This window comes from Papaver somniferum, chromosome 9 (genome assembly GCF_003573695.1).
Source record: "Papaver somniferum cultivar HN1 chromosome 9, ASM357369v1, whole genome shotgun sequence".
Classification (NCBI taxonomy): domain Eukaryota; kingdom Viridiplantae; phylum Streptophyta; class Magnoliopsida; order Ranunculales; family Papaveraceae; genus Papaver; species Papaver somniferum.
In genome coordinates, this window is record NC_039366.1 from 177,770,875 (window position 1) to 177,789,295 (window position 18,421).

The following is an 18,421-nucleotide window of genomic DNA, read 5'->3' on the forward strand; positions in this document are numbered from 1 at the left end:
AATCATGAATCCTTTTCCCATCTCAAAATTATAAAAGTTCTGGTCGGTTCCTTTTTAATTGTATTTCTTTGTTGAAGCAAACTATATTTCTCTTTTTAAGATTTGTATATTTATTGTTTAAGAAAATTATGATTTTTGTGCACATTTGACTCATATACAACATCTCCGGGTCATGAAGCGTCATCTCCTTGTATAAATCTCCTAAATAAAGATTGATGCTTACAAAAGAAGGTTCACTGAAAAGCAGACAACATGTTTGTCAGGAATAACATCATTTTCATTGATGGAAGGGAGGACAGTGCATTCAACATTCAAAACACCCCTATATCTTGATGAAAACTCGGGAGTGTAACATACGAAAGGGAAAAATTTGACGTCGTTAATTTCCAGGGTAGACCTAATAATATGGGATGAAGCAACGACGGTGCATAAACATGCATTTGAACGCTGGATATGACACTGAAGTATCTGATGAGCAATCAGACAGCGATATTTGGAGGAAATTCGTTAGTGTTCGGTGGAGATTTCGGGCATGTTACGGATGACTCTTAAAGGAACCGAGGATATGTGTGGATACATTTCAGAATCTTCAACTTTGATGAGAATATGCGACTAATTTTTGGAGTTTCATATGCAGGGAAAAAAAAAGAAAAATTCGGTAAATATGTACTTGATAGGAAATTAAAATTTGCTGGCAATTGCACTTACCGAAGTGAAAGTCTCAACCTGGATCAAAATAACAGATGAGTACCTAATCGTACCATATGAGGATTGCTCGTGGTTTTCGTAATAAATTTAGTATGACTTATTTTTGCAAAGTTTGTAGGAGATCATATGGGTGATGAGAAAATTTAAGAAAAAACTTATCAAACAAGATCTTAGATATCTCTCATTACAAGGACAATTTATTGCCAACAAATTGAAGTTGGAAACGCATACAAACGTCACCAACAATTAAAAAAAATGGAAGTCCCTCAACTGTTGACAACCATATTTTTCCATGGAAGAAAACTTGGATTCGACGGTATTTTGTGTTGGTCTAAAGTAATCTTAGAAAAAGGAATCATGAATCCTTTTCCCATCTCAAAATTATAAAAGTTCTGGTCGGTTCCTTTTTAATTGTATTTCTTTGTTGAAGCAAACTATATTTCTCTTTTTAAGATTTGTATATTTATTGTTTAAGAAAATTATGATTTTTGTGCACATTTGACTCATATACAACATCTCCGGGTCATGAAGCGTCATCTCCTTGTATAAATATCCTAAATAAAGATTGATGCTTACAAAAGAAGGTTCACTGAAAAGCAGACAACGTGTTTGTCAGGAATAACATCATTTTCATTGATGGAAGGGAGGACAGTGCATTCAACATTCAAAACACCCCTATATCTTGATGAAAACTCGGGAGTGTAACATACGAAAGGGAAAAATTTGACGTCGTTAATTTCCAGGGTAGACCTAATAATATGGGATGAAGCAACGACGGTGCATAAACATGCATTTGAACGCTGGATATGACACTGAAGTATCTGATGAGCAATCAGACAGCGATATTTGGAGGAAATTCGTTAGTGTTCGGTGGAGATTTCGGGCATGTTACGGATGACTCTTAAAGGAACCGAGGATATGTGTGGATACATTTCAGAATCTTCAACTTTGATGAGAATATGCGACTAATTTTTGGAGTTTCATATGCAGGGAAAAAAAAGAAAAATTCGGTAAATATGTACTTGATAGGAAATTAAAATTTGCTGGCAATTGCACTTACCGAAGTGAAAGTCTCAACCTGGATCAAAATAACAGATGAGTACCTAATCGTACCATATGAGGATTGCTCGTGGTTTTCGTAATAAATTTAGTATGACTTATTTTTGCAAAGTTTGTAGGAGATCATATGGGTGATGAGAAAATTTAAGAAAAAACTTATCAAACAAGATCTTACATATCTCTCATTACAAGGACAATTTATTGCCAACAAATTGAAGTTGGAAATGCATACAAACGTCACCAACAATTAAAAAAAATGGAAGTCCCTCAACTGTTGACAACCATATTTTTCCATGGAAGAAAACTTGGATTCGACGGTATTTTGTGTTGGTCTAAAGTAATCTTAGAAAAAGGAATCATGAATCCTTTTCCCATCTCAAAATTATAAAAGTTCTGGTCGGTTCCTTTTTAATTGTATTTCTTTGTTGAAGCAAACTATATTTCTCTTTTTAAGATTTGTATATTTATTGTTTAAGAAAATTATGATTTTTGTGCACATTTGACTCATATACAACATCTCCGGGTCATGAAGCGTCATCTCCTTGTATAAATATCCTAAATAAAGATTGATGCTTACAAAAGAAGGTTCACTGAAAAGCAGACAACGTGTTTGTCAGGAATAACATCATTTTCATTGATGGAAGGGAGGACAGTGCATTCAACATTCAAAACACCCCTATATCTTGATGAAAACTCGGGAGTGTAACATACGAAAGGGAAAAATTTGACGTCGTTAATTTCCAGGGTAGACCTAATAATATGGGATGAAGCAACGACGGTGCATAAACATGCATTTGAACGCTGGATATGACACTGAAGTATCTGATGAGCAATCAGACAGCGATATTTGGAGGAAATTCGTTAGTGTTCGGTGGAGATTTCGGGCATGTTACGGATGACTCTTAAAGGAACCAGGATATGTGTGGATACATTTCAGAATCTTCAACTTTGATGAGAATATGCGACTAATTTTTGGAGTTTCATATGCAGGGAAAAAAAAAGAAAAATTCGGTAAATATGTACTTGATAGGAAATTAAAATTTGCTGGCAATTGCACTTACCGAAGTGAAAGTCTCAACCTGGATCAAAATAACAGATGAGTACCTAATCGTACCATATGAGGATTGCTCGTGGTTTTCGTAATAAATTTAGTATGGTAATGTTATTTGTTAGTAAAGAATTCAAGATTTGGATATTCAAATGTGCGATATATAACACTAGGTTTTACATCCATATGATTCATTAAGAGACCAATTCTAAGATGGTGTCGGTGGCATTAATGCTGAATAATATGATTTTGACAATGAAACATTAACATTGATGGTAAAAATCAGGAGACATGGTTGTATACAATAATACACAAAATCAATGGATTCCCAAATAGTTCATCTATAAACTTGACTCTACCTTTGGCATGTTTACATAGTTCATCTACAGTACGAAAAAAAATGATAAATGCCTAACTTTGGCTTATGTTGTAATATGTCGACATGTTTATTTGTTATTAAAAATAAAATATATATGGTAGAGTTGTAAAATGTGTCTTGCTGTTATAGATGTCATACTATACATATGGTTCTCATTTTCTCAATACACTGATGCATAACAATGTAACTCAAATGCAAGGAAAGAGTAGTAAGGTTGGGAAAATCTGCTAGAGCACAAACACTAAAAGTAACGTACGATGGAACCTAATGAATGCTTGACAGATATGGAGATACAGAGTACTTAATGATAGTAGACCATGATTACACCACAGATATGAGAGTCTGAACAACTGAATTAGCTCCTATCATGGAGAAAGATAAAAAAAAATGTCTTTTTTCTGCTCATGATCTTAACAATGCTTTTTGTGGATAGTACTTACAACCTTCGAAGTTTCATATGAATTTTTCATGACCCCAAGTGATATATAATACCACGTCTGCCGACCCAATTATGTCTTCTTATGATACCACGGATATGAGAGTCTGAACAACTGAATTAGCTCCTATCATGGAGAAAGATAAAAAAAATGTCTTTTTTCTGCTCATGATCTTAACAATGCTTTTTGTGGATAGTACTTACAACCTTCGAAGTTTCATATGAATTTTTCATGACCCCACGTGATATATAATACCACGTCTGCCGACCCAATTATGTCTTCTTATGATTTAAACACTCTCGAATCATCCGGTGCATATGCAGCGGGTTAGGTGATTGTAAAAATAATTTGGATTCAAGCGAAAAAAGAAAAAAAAAGTGTTTTCTAAAAAATGTAACAATTTATTAACACGTACCCGGAGTTGTTATCGTGCCTGGTCCGAACTCGACTTTTGTTATAGGGTTAGCTTCTGTGTCAAGTGGTACCTGGGAGAAGCCGATTTCATCGACAACCCTACAAATAATGTTGTCTATTGATTGGCTTTAGCAGTTCGTTGATCAGAATGAATAAATATTAAGAAAAATGTGATTGTTTAGTTAATTGATTCCGCCGATCACGAACTTTTTACTGGTCTTTGACAATAATCATTACTCATGATTAAGCCATGTAGATGGTTAACAACAACAAGTTTAGTTTGCTCGTTTCTCATAATTTAAAGTGTTGTTGCGTCAAGAAACTAAGTCGTTGTGTTTTAAGAGACAGATATATAATCCGTGAACTATTTGATTATATAAATGACAGAGGAACCGCTGACATGATTATTCTTACACTATCTCATAATTGCTATATTAGTATTTTTATAAATTCCAAAAGATAACGAATCTGGATCTAATTTTCGTTCATATGGTCCACATTGTAGTCAAACGAGATTTCATAGGACTTCTGGGGAGTTCCAAAACCTACTATTAGTCCATAAGGGTTTTTAGAGAGTCTTTCAATTTCTCTTGTTTTTCGTTAGAGACTTTTTTTAAGTCATTTAAATTCTCTGAAACTCCATGTTATTGGATTAAGAATTTATAAGAGTCACTTTAACACCCCTGTTACTCGAATAAGAATTAAAAGTCATTGATTTGTTGTTTTTAGAGATTTGGGGAGATTTTTTTATGAAAATAGGAATGGTTGAAATCTCTCCTCAAGAGGTGATATTTTGGGAGACTTGAAAATTTGAAAAAAAACTTGGTAAACATGAGAGTCAAGATAACAATGCTTCCCTATTAACTAAATTATGGAGGATTACGCTCGACCCAGTTATCAATATTTCTTTTTTGTCATGGATATCCAACGAACAAGTGTCACTGTTGCATTCTTATCCAACCTAGTTGTCATCGTATCATCCATATAAAATGTGCGACGAGTGGGATAAAGAGAATGAAAATCTAGGCATGGGAAAACAATGAAGTTTATTTTGATAATGGACACGTTTTTTTTAATGAACCATTTCATTAGGTATTCTTGGTACTTTAATAAACATATTAACGTGGATGATAAAAAAAAATTGGTAGATGTTTTGAATTTTTAGGGGATATTATACATTTTTTGTCTACACAAGTCACAAAGTCTCTTGACAAATCTCATTATTTTGTCTCTACAAGTCACAAATACTTTCAGAGAATCACTAAAAGTCTCTACATTTTTAGAGAATCTCCGGAAGTCACTCAAATTAAAAACCTATAGAAGTCCATAGAAATCTCGGTTGACTACCCCTGTTAATGTATTATGAAATATCAAATATTAGCATTTAGCCCTTTTTTATTTAAATTGTTGATATTCAATGACTAGTTTCTAAAGTTTTAGACAGTGGTATTGTACATTTTGTATGTTGTTCAATTTTAATAACAATGTAGAGCATTTGTAAGAAATATGGCACGAAAATAACGTTTTAAATTTGGTTTCAAATTTGTTATCATTTGAGTTTTGTAAAAAAATTGATGTCGAGAGACAACCTTAAATTTTTTGGAGAGAGAAAATGTACGACTCCTTCTCTCTCCTGAATTGTATCTTTTTTTTTTCTAATTCCGATCATATGGATCACCGAAAGAAAGAGTCGCAAATCTAAAGAAGGTTTGTGGATATAGAGAATAAATCTTATGAGATCTTAACCCACTGGGATAATAATAATCCAATAACACGAATAATCGAAAGATCAAAGTTTTCTCTGTATGTTGCTGGGCTACTAAAACAGGGGTGTCATGGCTTATTAATATTTTGTGGGAAGCATTATCTGGGATCAGAAATCCAACAAAAAAGTTTTTCTGGAGAAAGCCATTTGGTAAAGATCTTTTCCATGTAATCTATTGCCAAAATTCTCATGGTAACTTCCTTGCTATTGATTGGTACACAGGGAATCATAATGATAGACCACATCATTTGATTGTACCTGAAGGCAAGGAAGGAAAAGGGTGGAAGAGCTTTAAAGCTGCTTTAGAACTGAGTCAGAAGAGGGAGAAGGCAGCCTCATTGAATCAAACATCACATAACATACATCATAAAAGCTCTTGGCCTAATCTCTCTTACAAAGAATCTGTCTTGAATGAGAAACAAATGCAAAATGTATCTGTGCAAAGAGAAGTCTACAGTAGTAGGGGGGTTAATGACATTAATTTTAACTCTAGAACATCAAAGGGGGGAGCTTTAAATGTTCATGGTGATGATGGAAGAATACTGGGGCGGTGGAAAACAACAATAATATGTGAAGTTCAACCTTATCCTGCAGATTGGAGGATGGTAGCAGACCGGATCAAAGATGTATTTCATATTGGTGGTGTTTTAAAGGTTAATCCTTTTAAGAAAACGATGGGTGTTTTTTGGATTGAAAATCAGACCAGCTACAAGACTATTATTGAACAGAAGACAATTCCTTTTCTTCAAGGTACAATTTCTTTTCAAATTTGGTGGCCATCTGTTAATGGAGAATCTGTTTTTCTTGAACAAAATGAGTGTTGGTTCAATCTTAGAGGTGTCCCTTTTCATTTATGGGCATACCAAACAGCAGAAGAACTACTTCGCCCATGGGGAAAAATTGTCAAAGTGGATGATAGATGTTTAGTTGGGGAAGATCTCACAGGGATTAAAGTGCTGATTAGAGGGAATTCTCTCGTTGATAAACTTCCTAGAGTGCTGGAACTCGTTAAAGATGGTATTAATTACAAAATTGCAGTCTCTATTATCTTTCCCGGTGAGTTCATCGATCATCAATCGTATAAGAGCGTCGGAAAAGATAAAGTATTTCAATTGCACGTGGCAGAAAATCATCAGTCCAGGAGCAAACAAAAGGTGGTAGAGCACGAAATCAATGGTCACTCATCACAAGTTGGGGGTGAACATTTAAAGATGGGTGAACAAAAGGGTCATTTAATGCACAAACCTACTCCGTCAGGGAACAGTGATAGTACTTCTGGCAATAAGACCGTTCCACCTGTTGAAAACAGTTTGACTTCAAAAACCAAAGAAAAAAGGAGTACGAGAAAAAAGAATAATGGGACACATCGGCAAACTAGTGGGACACCTGGTTCATTCTCAAGCGGAAACATCTTCACGTGCAAACCTAGTGCTACTCAAGTTTGGCGACAAAAAGAAACGGGACTGGGCATTCTTGGGACAAAACCAATTGAAGTTTTTAACTCGTCTAAGGGCCAGAAATGAGGAATACTGAAATTCATCAAAATATGGTTAAAGTAAAATTTATTATCAGCGAGGGTTTCAAAGGCATACTCAATTCCCCGTGTCCAAGTACTTCGATACCAACTATTTCTTCTCCCATTGATCTCCATAATCAATTTTCTGTGCTTACGCCTGAATTACAAAAGAATCTAATCGAAGATGATAGTATTGTGAAAGATGAAGAGCTACTCTCGATAAATACGCTCAATCAGATGGATCCAAATAACTCAATTGGTGAATCACACAGGGTGATTGATGGGGGTTCTGATAGAGGAGTAACTGGAGATCAGCACCAATCTTATCAAGAACAAAACAATAGAGAGGTAAGTATCATAGAGATTGAGGAAGCTCGATTAGGAAAAGAACATTTGATTTTCGCTGTTCAATCAGTGATGGCACTTTTCGGCATTGCACAACATGAGAAGGAGAAGGAAGTTGATGAAATTATTAATCGTCAAGTGGGGGAAATAAAGCAAAGAAAATTAGTAAGGAAGGAGAAAAAACATCAAGCTATAAGGGAACTAGATGAGGCGATTCTAGATGAGGGACTGGAAGGGGCAAGATTACTTCTTATGGATTCTGAAGAAGTCATACTAGAAAATACTTCCCCAGAGGAGGACGGCACAGAGTCACCTAACAACACGCCAATCACGACTAGCGCTACAAAAGTGTAGCGGGAGACAAACAGGTTAGTGTGCTCTATGAGTAACCTAGTTCCTTGCAGTTCTAAATTGGGCAGAAGAGTGGGAAATAGGGACATGAAAGGTTATATATGAATGCAAACATTGTTAATCGGAACATTAGGGGGGAAGGGGATGCGAGTAAGAGGGCTATTATTAATGAAGCATTATTGAGAAGTAAACCAAATGTTGTTGTTTTACAAGAAACTAAGACAGAGGTTATTACACAAAGTTTTTGTAGAAAATTATGGAACAAGAATGAAGTTCAGTTTTGTTATGTTCCATCGCAAGGGGCTTCAGGTGGTATGTGCATCATGTGGTTGGAAGATGAGTATGAATTATTAGACACATTAGAAGATCAGTATACTCTTTCATGTATGTTTAAATCTAGAAGGGATGTGACGAAATGGTTTGTTACTGGGGTATATGCACCAAATGATAGAGTGCGGAGAAGGAGAGTTTGGAGGGATATTGCTAGTGTTTTGGGAGTCTGGGATATACCGGGGTGTATTGTAGGAGATTTCGACACAATTCGCTTTGTCGAGGAGAAGAACAAAGATATTACCGCTAACAGAGGTATGAATGAATTTTAAAATTTCATCTCGGACTGTGATCTGTTTGACCTTCCATTATATGGTGCTCACTACACTTGGTCGAACTTTCAAGAAGACCCAATTTGTTGTAGGCTTGATCGTATGTTAGTTAATAGCAAATGGGAGGAGATGTTTCCTGACACCACACAAAGCGCAAGACCTAGACCCACTTCTGATCACTACCCATTGCTACTTAATACTCATGGGATTACTGTTGGTCACTTACCTTTCAAGTTTGAGATCATGTGGATGGAAGACAACTCACTTTATGATTTGATCAAGGGGTGGTGGGAAGGGTATGAAGTTTCTGGAAATCCGGGGTACATCTTCTGGAAGAAATTACAATTGCTCAAGGGAGATTTAAAGAAATGGAACTGGACACATTTTGGCAGTACTAAGAGAGTGATGGATGACATTTTGGCCAACATTCATATTATTGATCAGAAGGATGAAGCTCGTGAAGCGACATTGGAGGATAGATTGGATAGAATCAACCTTAAAAACGACTTTAAAAAATGGGCTAGACTAGAGGCTTTGAGGCTGAAAAGTAAGGCGAAAGACAAGTGGGTGGACGAGGGCGATAACAATACTGGGTATTTTCATAGGTGTGCGAACCAGAGGAGAAGGCGGAACTTCATTAGTTGTTTGGTAATTGATGGGGTATTACAGGATGATAATACTGTAATTAAGGGCCACATTGATGATTATTATACTGGGTTGTACAAGGAAAATAGTTCTCAGAGACCATTTATGGAGGATGTTCGCTTCTCATCAATCTCTCCGGACGAAAATTCCAGATTAGAAAGACCAATTACCGAGGAAGAAATTCTGGGAACTATTCAGGAAATGGAGCATGATAAGGCTCCGGGACCTGATGGGTATCCAATAGAGGTGTTCACTAGATATTGGAGGATTTTATGAAGGTAGTGAAGCATTTCGAGTTAACTGGGTCATTGGATTGGAGAATAAACAACACCTTTCTTACACTAATACCAAAAAAGGAAACAGTTGAGGTGGTTAAGGATTTTAGGCTTATTAGCCTGATTAATACATCATATAAAATCATTGCTAAGACGTTGGCGACGAGACTAAAACAAGTACTTCCTAGTCTGATATCAGACACCCAAAGTGCATTCGTAGCTGGGAGACAGATTACTGACTGCATATTACTCGCTAATGAATGTATGGATACAAGGATGAACAAAATGAAGTTGGATGGGTGATGAAGTTGGATGTGGAGAAAGCGTATGATAAGGTGAACTGGAATTATCTACTTAAGGTAATGGAGAGGATGGGGTTTGGTTTTACTTGGAGGAATTGGATTCGTTCTTGCATATCACATGCACACTTTTCTGTCTTGGTTAATGGGGTGCCAGGTGTTAATTTTAGAAGCTCTAGGGGACTTAGGCAAGGGGACCCCTTGTCTCCATTCTTATTCACCATGGTCATGGAAGGGTTCTGTCGGATGATCGCTAGAGCTGAAGAAAATGGTTGTTTATATTTATTTAAGGTCACTCTGGATGGACCTGTTGTTTCGCACTTGCTTTTTGCTGACGAAACTTTACTCTTTAGCGCAGATAAGTCTAAAGTTTACATACTATTAGGGCAATTTTAACCTGTTTTGAGTTAGTGTCGGGACTAAGTATAAATATGACGAAAAGTACAGCAATTAGTATTGGAGATACTACACATGAAGAGTTTGTGGAAGATGTTCTCGTTTGTACACTCGAAGATTTGCCTTTCAAGTATTTGGGAATGCCAGCAGGGGCTCAATATAGGTGCAAGAAGATTTGGGACGTGGTAGTAGAGAGTGTGGAGAAAAGATTAGAAGGCTGGAAAAGAAGGTATCTCTCGTATGGTGGTAGATTGGTACTTATTAAGAGTGTTTTATGTGCACTTGCAGTCTACTTGATGTCTGCCTTCACAATTCCTCCTCTCGTAGCAAAGAAGATCGAAAGAGCAATGAGAACTTTTCTTTGGGGAACGAAAGATGGTAGAAATAGAACTGCACTGGTGGCATGGCACAAAGTATGTCATAGTAAACAAGAGGGAGGGTTGGGGATAAAAGTTATATCAGTGATGAATGATGCATTACTGTGCAAGTGGTTATGGAGATTCTCAAATGAACCGGAGGCACTGTGGAGAAGATTTGTTGAGGATTATGGGGTGTGATAATAATGGGTGGGATGCTAAGCAAACTAAGCGACCATATGGCATGGGGTTTGGAGAGGGATTTGCAACAGAATGGATTAAATTCAGATTGGGAATAATGCACAAGGTTGGAATGGAGAGAGAGAACTCGATTCTGGTTGGATAGATGGTTGGGTGGGGAGTGCTCAAGGACAAGTTCCCAAATCTTTATGAAGTACTAGAAAGCAAGGGAGTTGGGTAAGCGAACTAGCTACAAGCAACGTAGAAGGGGGGGGTACTAGTTGGGACTTGGATTTTAAAAGAAGACTAACTGATACGGAGATCCACGAGGCAACAACTCTATCTTTTCTATTAGAGGGGGTTATCTTAAGTGATGTGGAAGATATCAGAAGTTGGAGATGGGAGACTAGTGAAGTCTTTTCAGTGAAGTCGTGCTACCAAGGTCTGGCAAAGAACTCAGGTATCATTTTCCCTTCTGCACAAATATGGAAACCATTAGTACCAACCAAGGTCTGTTTCTTTGTTTGGTTAATTCATCATAAGGCTATTTTAACTCAAGATAATCTACATAAGAAGGAGTGGCAGTTAGCAAATAGGTGTATATTTTGCAAGTCGAATGAAGAAACCATCGATCATCTCTTCAGTCACTGCCCTGAAATGTATGCTGTTCGGATGTACTTCATGAAGGAATTTCACAGGGATTGGGTTATTTGTGAAAACGCTACAAACTTGTTTATCGAGCAACAGGCTCGCGGGCTCACTGAGAACGACAAAGCTCTTTGGGAATTACTACCCTTTGCTTTCGTTTGGGGAGTGTGGAAACAGAGGAATAAGTGCATTTTTCAAGATTCGGAATACTCGCAAGAAAACTTGATTAGGAGGATTAAAGCTCTATTACTATATTGGACCTCTACTACCATATCTTTTAGAGGCATTACTTTTCAGAATCTATACTTCAACTGGGATCTTGTAGTTAATAGGCAGTGTTGATTGCACTTTCTAAATGGAGGTCTTCCTCGATTTTGGGGCAGTTCTGGTGGTTTAGGTTCTTGGCTAGCAAGACCTGGAACATATTGAACTTACTAGTGTTCTTTTTAGTCGACTAGAGCAGAAATGCTTTGGTCTTTTTTTTCTTTTCTAACTTTTTATCTCTTTTCTGTTCTCCTCTCCTCCTTGTAACATACTTTTTTAATTTATAAATTTTTTTGTTGTATTGATCGAAAAAAAATTTTGATGTCAAGAGCGTGAAATACTATATGTCAACATATCCTTTCATATTTAACTTTGTCATCTATCAAAACACACCAAGATACGATATCCGATAAAAAGATGATAACACCCAGCGTGATTCTCTGGTCCAGGAAACATTATTGTACGTAGGCTGTTCAGTTGAACCTAGAAATACGATGGTTGCAACAATCAGTCAATCAGCACATGACAATTACTGCACTTTCTCAGCTCTTTAAGCATCAGTCGAAGGTCTACTCGTTACATTCAACAAAAGCAACCAAATAATTGAATAATAAATGTCGACCACACACTCTATCTTTCAGATATCTTGGCCACTGTTTAGTATATACGAGCTCACCTTTGGCGATTAAGTTTGGTATGCGGACGTGTATTTGCACAGGGGTTTATATTGATCCATCATCGGAGAGTTGAAACGGTGCAACACTGCAAGGTCGGCCATGATGATTAAATAGCGTGCCAAACCTTCACGTTTAAATATGGTCTAGTGATGCGGGTACTAGTGTGGGTTTTCTGTATCTCTCTACTCCAAGAATCCAAGCATCATTTTTGTAGGAGACACAGTTGATGCCTTTGGGGTTTTGTCGCTATCGCACCAGTTCAGAATTTGCAATTTGCGATCTTCAATTTCGTTTCGTCTTCTTGTCAATCAAACATTACTAGACGTCGCCTGCCTCTGACTCTGGTGGCTCTTCGCTCGAATATGTCTGTACAATATTATAAACAAACACTAAAAGTCAATAAAACTACACACGGAAACGTAACCCAGTTTGCTGCATTACGTGAAAACCCAACCATGACTAGTTCGCTGATATTGTTAATGATACTATCACTTCTGTTTTTAACTGTCTCCTACGTGTTTGATTCATTTCCCAGCTGAAGGCAAATTTCATTTTCCTTACAGATATTCTTTGTTTCTGTTTTTGAACTGATTGAGATGGATTCTGTGTCTCTAAAACGCCGAACGCAACCAAAAAGTATAAAATGAGTGTTGTTAAATGAAGATCCGAAACGTAAGCAATTGCGTAATCAGAAAAGCCCATATTTTGTATTTATTTCTGTTCGTCATTATCGCTTCAAAAGATTAGGTTTAAGAGGTTGTATTCGGAAAAATCTCTTGATAAAAGCATCTTTAAATGCTATCTTCTCCTGGTTTTGTATTTTCTTCATAAATAGTTTTATTTTTATTTCATTTTTTGGTTTCTTCCATTCTCGAGGAAAATAGATAGTTCGAAGTATTCAGATTTCTCAATGGAGAATGATAATGATCACAGAGAAGCGTTACTGAAGAAGAATAAGGTGTATTATGAGAATTGTCCAGGTTGTAAGGTTGATTATAGAAAAGATACACAGACAGGGATACCTTACAAAGAGTTCTTTTTTGTATGGATAGTAGTGCTGGGAACTGGTAAGTGATTTTAATAATAATTCTATATGAGTAATTTGAGAATTGAATGTTGTGTTTGTTCTACTGATTGGTGATTTTTTCTGTGTTTTTCTTTTCAGCTCTACCAATATCGTCTCTATTTCCGTTCCTATATTTCATGGTATGCATTTTATATTTGGAGTTTTAGTATGAATTCATTTGTTCTAGTTATTCTTCCATTTAGTACCTTTCTTCAAAATTAAGAGACATTTCCATAAACGAGGAAAATGATTAAAAATTACTTTAGGGAAGGAGCAGCATGAAAAACTTCACTTCCTATAGATGAGTTAGAATTCTCTATGCCAATTGGCTTATATAATAGTGTGAGAAATGATGTTAGGAAAGACCTGGCTCAACAAAGGGGAGTAAACCCCTGACATTTATATGTATGTGTTGTGGTAACACCATTTACTTTTAGAAGTAAGAATGTCTATCTATAGCTTCACCTTCAACTGCTTTCAAATTTTAAAGTTTTAATGTCCATCTCTTAACTCCCGCTTAAAGTTGTCTACTTCTTTAGTCCAACTAACATGGTACTTTGGTTTACATTTCGTTTCTTTTGTAGATAAGAGACTTCCATATTGCAAAGAGGGTTGAAGATATTGGATATTATGCAGGATATGTAGGTCAGTACGTATTTTATATACAAAGCTTTATATTGACATGTTGTCTATTGAATTACCAAACTCAATGAGATACACAAAGTAATGCTAATTATCTCTTTCATCTTCTTTGGTCTTCCTTTGCTTATTTTTAAAGGAAGTGCATACATGTTTGGAAGAGCTTTGACATCTTATTTTTGGGGAGTCTTTGCTGATAGATATGGTCGAAAACCGGTCATAGTATTTGGCACCATGATAGTGTTAGTATTGCTAGAATCTATTTATCTTTTCAGATTCTACTGGTATCTTTTGAAAGTATTCGCTGATACAATTTTTGCTGGTGGCTTTTGTGATTTATCTACCTCAGGCTTATCTTCAACACGTTATTTGGTCTTAGTACAAATTTTTGGATGGCAATTTCTATGAGGTTTCTTCTTGGATGCTTGAATGGTCTACTTGGCCCTATTAAGGTAAAAATATGCGTTTTACCCCAGATTGTGGATCTCATAGAGACATGTGTTGGCAGTATTCATAGTTATCGAAATTGATATCACCTCATAGGAAAAAAGGTGGCCTTGATTTATTTTTTTACCAGTATCAACTTAGAGGCTTTAGACAATGCCATCTTTTGTCTATGTGGGATAATGAAATGGTTTCTAAGCTCTAATGTTCTACTGCAGTTCCCTGCAGGACTGGTAATTATATGTATATTTTGAATTTAACCGTGCAAATGCATTTCAGGCGTATGCTATTGAGGTCTGCCGTCATGAACACCAAGCATTGGCATTATCACTTGTAAGATTTCTCTTTCCTTTTGATGATTATTACATTCACCGGAAATTTGTTATGGTATTTACCGGAAATTTGTTTTCAGATTAGTACAGCATGGGGAGTGGGGTTGGTTATTGGTCCAGCTCTTGGGGGATTTCTTGCACAGGTATTGATAATATTTCTTCACGTGGATATTTCATATGGTTCGTGGAAATTGAGCATCACATCTATTTTCAGATACAGTTTGCATCTCTTATTTGAAAATTCTGTTTGAATTTAGCTTTCTAAAATCTTGTCTCTGAACAAAATATATGTTCTAGCCTGCAGAAAAATATCCAAATTTATTTCCACAGGGATCTCTGTTTGCAAGGTAAGCATTATTATATCCACTTCTCATGTTTTATCTTTTGTAATTCGTAAGAACATTACTTGACAGTATATGCTGATGCTTTTCTTTTTTGCAGATTTCCGTACTTCCTACCTTGCCTCTGTATATCAGCATTCGCTGCAGTTGTTCTTGTAGTTTGTTGTTGGCTTCCTGTATGTTTCCTGACTCCATATATTTATACTCAAAGTGTTATTGCTAATCAAAACTATAGAATGATTTTATAGCTTTAGTTGGAGCGTCGAGAAACCATAGAAGTGTAAATACTAAATAGGGACGGTTGACATATTGGCTTAAGGAATCATACTAAATCTTAATGATCAATGATGGCGCGCTACATTTATTTGGTTGTTGTAGGAAACATTGCATAAACATGCTGGAATAAATGAAGAAGCATACGGGAGTGATGAAAAAGACATTATGCAAGAGACTGACGGGATAGGCTCAGATTCTAATGAAAGCCTATTTAAGAACTGGCCGTTAATGTCATCTATCATTGTATATTGTGTCTTCTCACTACATGACATGGCCTACACAGAGGTAAATTATCAAGTTTGTTTCCATGACACTGACTGTGTTGCTAACTTGATATTGCATGCTCTCTCTGGATGTAAAGTCTAATCCTTCTTAGGAATATGGACTTGGATATTCTTATTTACTGGAGAACTGGTTATCTTTCTCACTGAATGAGATTTCTTTACAGATATTCTCACTGTGGGCTGTCAGCCCTAGGCAGTACGGTGGATTGAGCTTTACGACCGAGAATGTTGGTGAAATTCTATCAGTCTCAGGTATTTAGATACTTCGCATATGTATTCGTTCAATGTTAGTATTCAACATTTGCCAATTTCTTACATACATGGCGACACGATTGCTTATGTTATGATTTAGTTGTCTCAAAACCATGCCTGACTACTCATTCTATTATTTTAGGTTTTGGACTTCTACTGTTTCAACTTACTATATATCCAAAGGTCGAGAGAATTCTAGGACACCTAACGGTATCTCGCATTTCAGCGGTATGCTTTACGTACCATAACATATGATCTAAAGTTAATATGTTATAAAATCTAATGAATCATAACTGATTGAATCTGCTTCTCTTTTCACCTTTTTCTTTTTTGAAGGTTTTAGCTATACTCTTGTTGTCATGTTACCCATCAATAGCTCATCTATCGGGGCTCAGCCTTACGTTATTACTAAATTGTGCATCAATATTGAAGAACGTTTTCTCTGTAAGTAATCATACAAACTTGAATATTTAGATTTCTCTAACCTCAAATGTGGAAAGAAAAAAGAATAAAAAAAGAGTATATGAAGTGATTTCAAGAAGTTCAATTATAGTTGTAATGTGGAAAAACATGGATGGCTATATCTTTTTGAGGCTTGATAAACACGTAGTAAATCAACTGCAGAGGTCATCTTTCAGTAACAATGGAACATACAGATAGCACTATAATGTTTTTCTATTACCTAATTTCATTTCCAAACTTTAGTCTTCTAACACTATCCTATCCATACTATTAACAGCTGTCAATTATCACTGGGTTATTCATCCTACAAAACAACGCAGTGGTAATTCTCTCTCTATTGTTTCAATTAGTTTCACGTTCCATTTTCTGAAAATGCTTTTAACTTGGCATTTTTGTAACTTTGATAATATTAAATTTAGTCTCAACACCAACGGGGGGCTGCAAATGGAATCTCTATGACTGGGATGTCTCTTTTCAAAGCATTTGGTCCAGCTGGTGGCGGTGCTTTGTAAGTATCTCTACGCATCATGTATTCTTAATTTTCTGAATGATATAGGAATAATTTGTGTGGTATTATGAACTTTAGTCTGTTGAAGCCTATTTTTAATCTCATCTATACAGTATTTAAGTCACAATAGTTCATATCATTTATGTCATGAGCTCAATATTATATGCAGGTTTTCATGGGGACAATCACGAAGGAATGCTTCGTTTCTTCCAGGTATGAATATCTATTCACCGTGTCACCTATAAAATTCCTTATCATGAACAACGTTTGGCATGAAAAATCCTTTTACTTTCTTTCCCCCGAAATGTGACAAGTGTAGCTACTGAGAGCTGATACTTGATAATCAGCAGACTTTTCAGACTCGTTGGGAAAAGTGCAAGTATTGAAGATGTGATCTTCCTCTTCATTAGCTAGGCTAGTTTGAGTTTGAAATCGAATCCCTCCCCCGTACTAAAATTACCACCTCTGACCACTCTCATAGTCTTATGTGAAATCGAGATTAAATGGAGGTTTATGGAATCCTCACTTTCAAAAAAAATCATTTTTATTAACGAATCCACTTTCATATCCATTTTTGTTTTCTGAATTGATGTTGTTTATTCGATAAGATCACTAAATACCAATCTTACTGTTTGAGATGTGCAGGTAGTGAGATGGTTTTCTTTGTCCTAAATATAGTTGAAGTGGTTGGATTATTGATGACCTTCAAACCTTTTCTCGCAATCCGTCAACAACATGGATGAAGTATTCAAGTATTACAAAAAATATGTAGTTATGATAGGTTCGTGAGGGGAATCCTGGTGCAACATGGGCTGGGTCATCTTTCAAAATGTTGTGAGGTGACAGGGATATCTCAGTTGGCCTTGGCGTATGCACCAATTATCCATCTGTAATATCTGCAAGATGGAAGAATGCGGTCTTAACATATCGTTAACTTAGTTCGTCTTAAAATATGGTTTCAAGAAGGCTACATTCAGGAGGCCATCATGTTAGAAGAGGCCAATAGCAGACATACCAAGTCTTAATATAATAGGCCAGATTTTCTTACTGGAATTGGAGTTCCTAACAAGTATTACAGGTTTAAATATGTATGTAGGCAATAGGATTGAAAATGGTTGCAGTATTCCAATCTGGATGTCTGCATTTTCTCTTACTATTTTGGTCCTTTCTGCTTTATCAGCTTTTGCTTTTGGCTGTTCGACTCTCTAACTGAGATCATCCATCTTTGTAACCTAGCTATTTGGCTTGTTAATGAAAATTATATGATTTCTTTAATTTAGTTAGGTAGAAAAAAACCAAGAGCGTACAGGCTACATCCAATTTCAGTTTATATACACTATAATTTTCCCGGTCTTTTTCAAATTTTTAAATATCAAACAATAACCTTTCTCTCTCTCTCTCTCTCTCTACTTCTTCTCATCTTAGATCTGCTGCGATTTATTTTAATTCTCAC

General features: G+C 36.1%; 3 protein-coding genes across 3 annotated transcripts; all 3 read left to right on the top strand.

The window, feature by feature from the left end:
* Window positions 1–8,123: 8,123 nt before the first annotated feature.
* Window positions 8,124–9,545, top strand: LOC113312905. Its single transcript, XM_026561637.1, has 2 exons — window positions 8,124–8,607; window positions 8,734–9,545. Exons 1-2 carry the CDS (start codon window positions 8,124–8,126, stop codon window positions 9,543–9,545), a joined length of 1,296 nt encoding a protein of 431 aa, XP_026417422.1.
* Window positions 9,546–9,804: 259 nt separating this feature from the next.
* On the top strand, window positions 9,805–10,239 carry LOC113312906 (uncharacterized mitochondrial protein AtMg01250-like). The gene has a single exon (XM_026561638.1). It carries the CDS (start codon window positions 9,805–9,807, stop codon window positions 10,237–10,239), a length of 435 nt encoding a protein of 144 aa, XP_026417423.1.
* Window positions 10,240–12,791: 2,552 nt separating this feature from the next.
* On the top strand, window positions 12,792–18,247 carry LOC113309931 (protein ZINC INDUCED FACILITATOR-LIKE 1-like). The gene is made up of 17 exons (XM_026558448.1): window positions 12,792–13,431; window positions 13,530–13,570; window positions 14,015–14,075; window positions 14,209–14,311; window positions 14,419–14,521; window positions 14,793–14,846; window positions 14,926–14,988; window positions 15,143–15,192; window positions 15,287–15,362; window positions 15,565–15,747; window positions 15,911–15,998; window positions 16,141–16,226; window positions 16,335–16,442; window positions 16,738–16,782; window positions 16,880–16,968; window positions 17,138–17,181; window positions 17,614–18,247. Exons 1-17 carry the CDS (start codon window positions 13,275–13,277, stop codon window positions 17,709–17,711), a joined length of 1,449 nt encoding a protein of 482 aa, XP_026414233.1. The 5' UTR covers window positions 12,792–13,274; the 3' UTR covers window positions 17,712–18,247.
* Window positions 18,248–18,421: the final 174 nt, after the last annotated feature.

Excerpts from the sequence above, each read along its gene's own strand:
- LOC113312906 (XM_026561638.1), top strand. The coding sequence starts at position 9,805 with ATGTATGGATACAAGGATGAACAAAATGAAGTTGGATGGGTGATGAAG.
- LOC113309931 (XM_026558448.1), top strand. The coding sequence starts at position 13,275 with ATGGAGAATGATAATGATCACAGAGAAGCGTTACTGAAGAAGAATAAG. Across the intron at positions 14,312-14,418 it reads GTATTTGGCACCATGATAGT|GCTTATCTTCAACACGTTAT; the intron begins GTTAGTATTGCT and ends TATCTACCTCAG. Across the intron at positions 15,999-16,140 it reads TGAAATTCTATCAGTCTCAG|GTTTTGGACTTCTACTGTTT; the intron begins GTATTTAGATAC and ends CTATTATTTTAG.
- LOC113312905 (XM_026561637.1), top strand. The coding sequence starts at position 8,124 with ATGAATGCAAACATTGTTAATCGGAACATTAGGGGGGAAGGGGATGCG. Across the intron at positions 8,608-8,733 it reads AGATATTACCGCTAACAGAG|TTAATAGCAAATGGGAGGAG; the intron begins GTATGAATGAAT and ends ATCGTATGTTAG.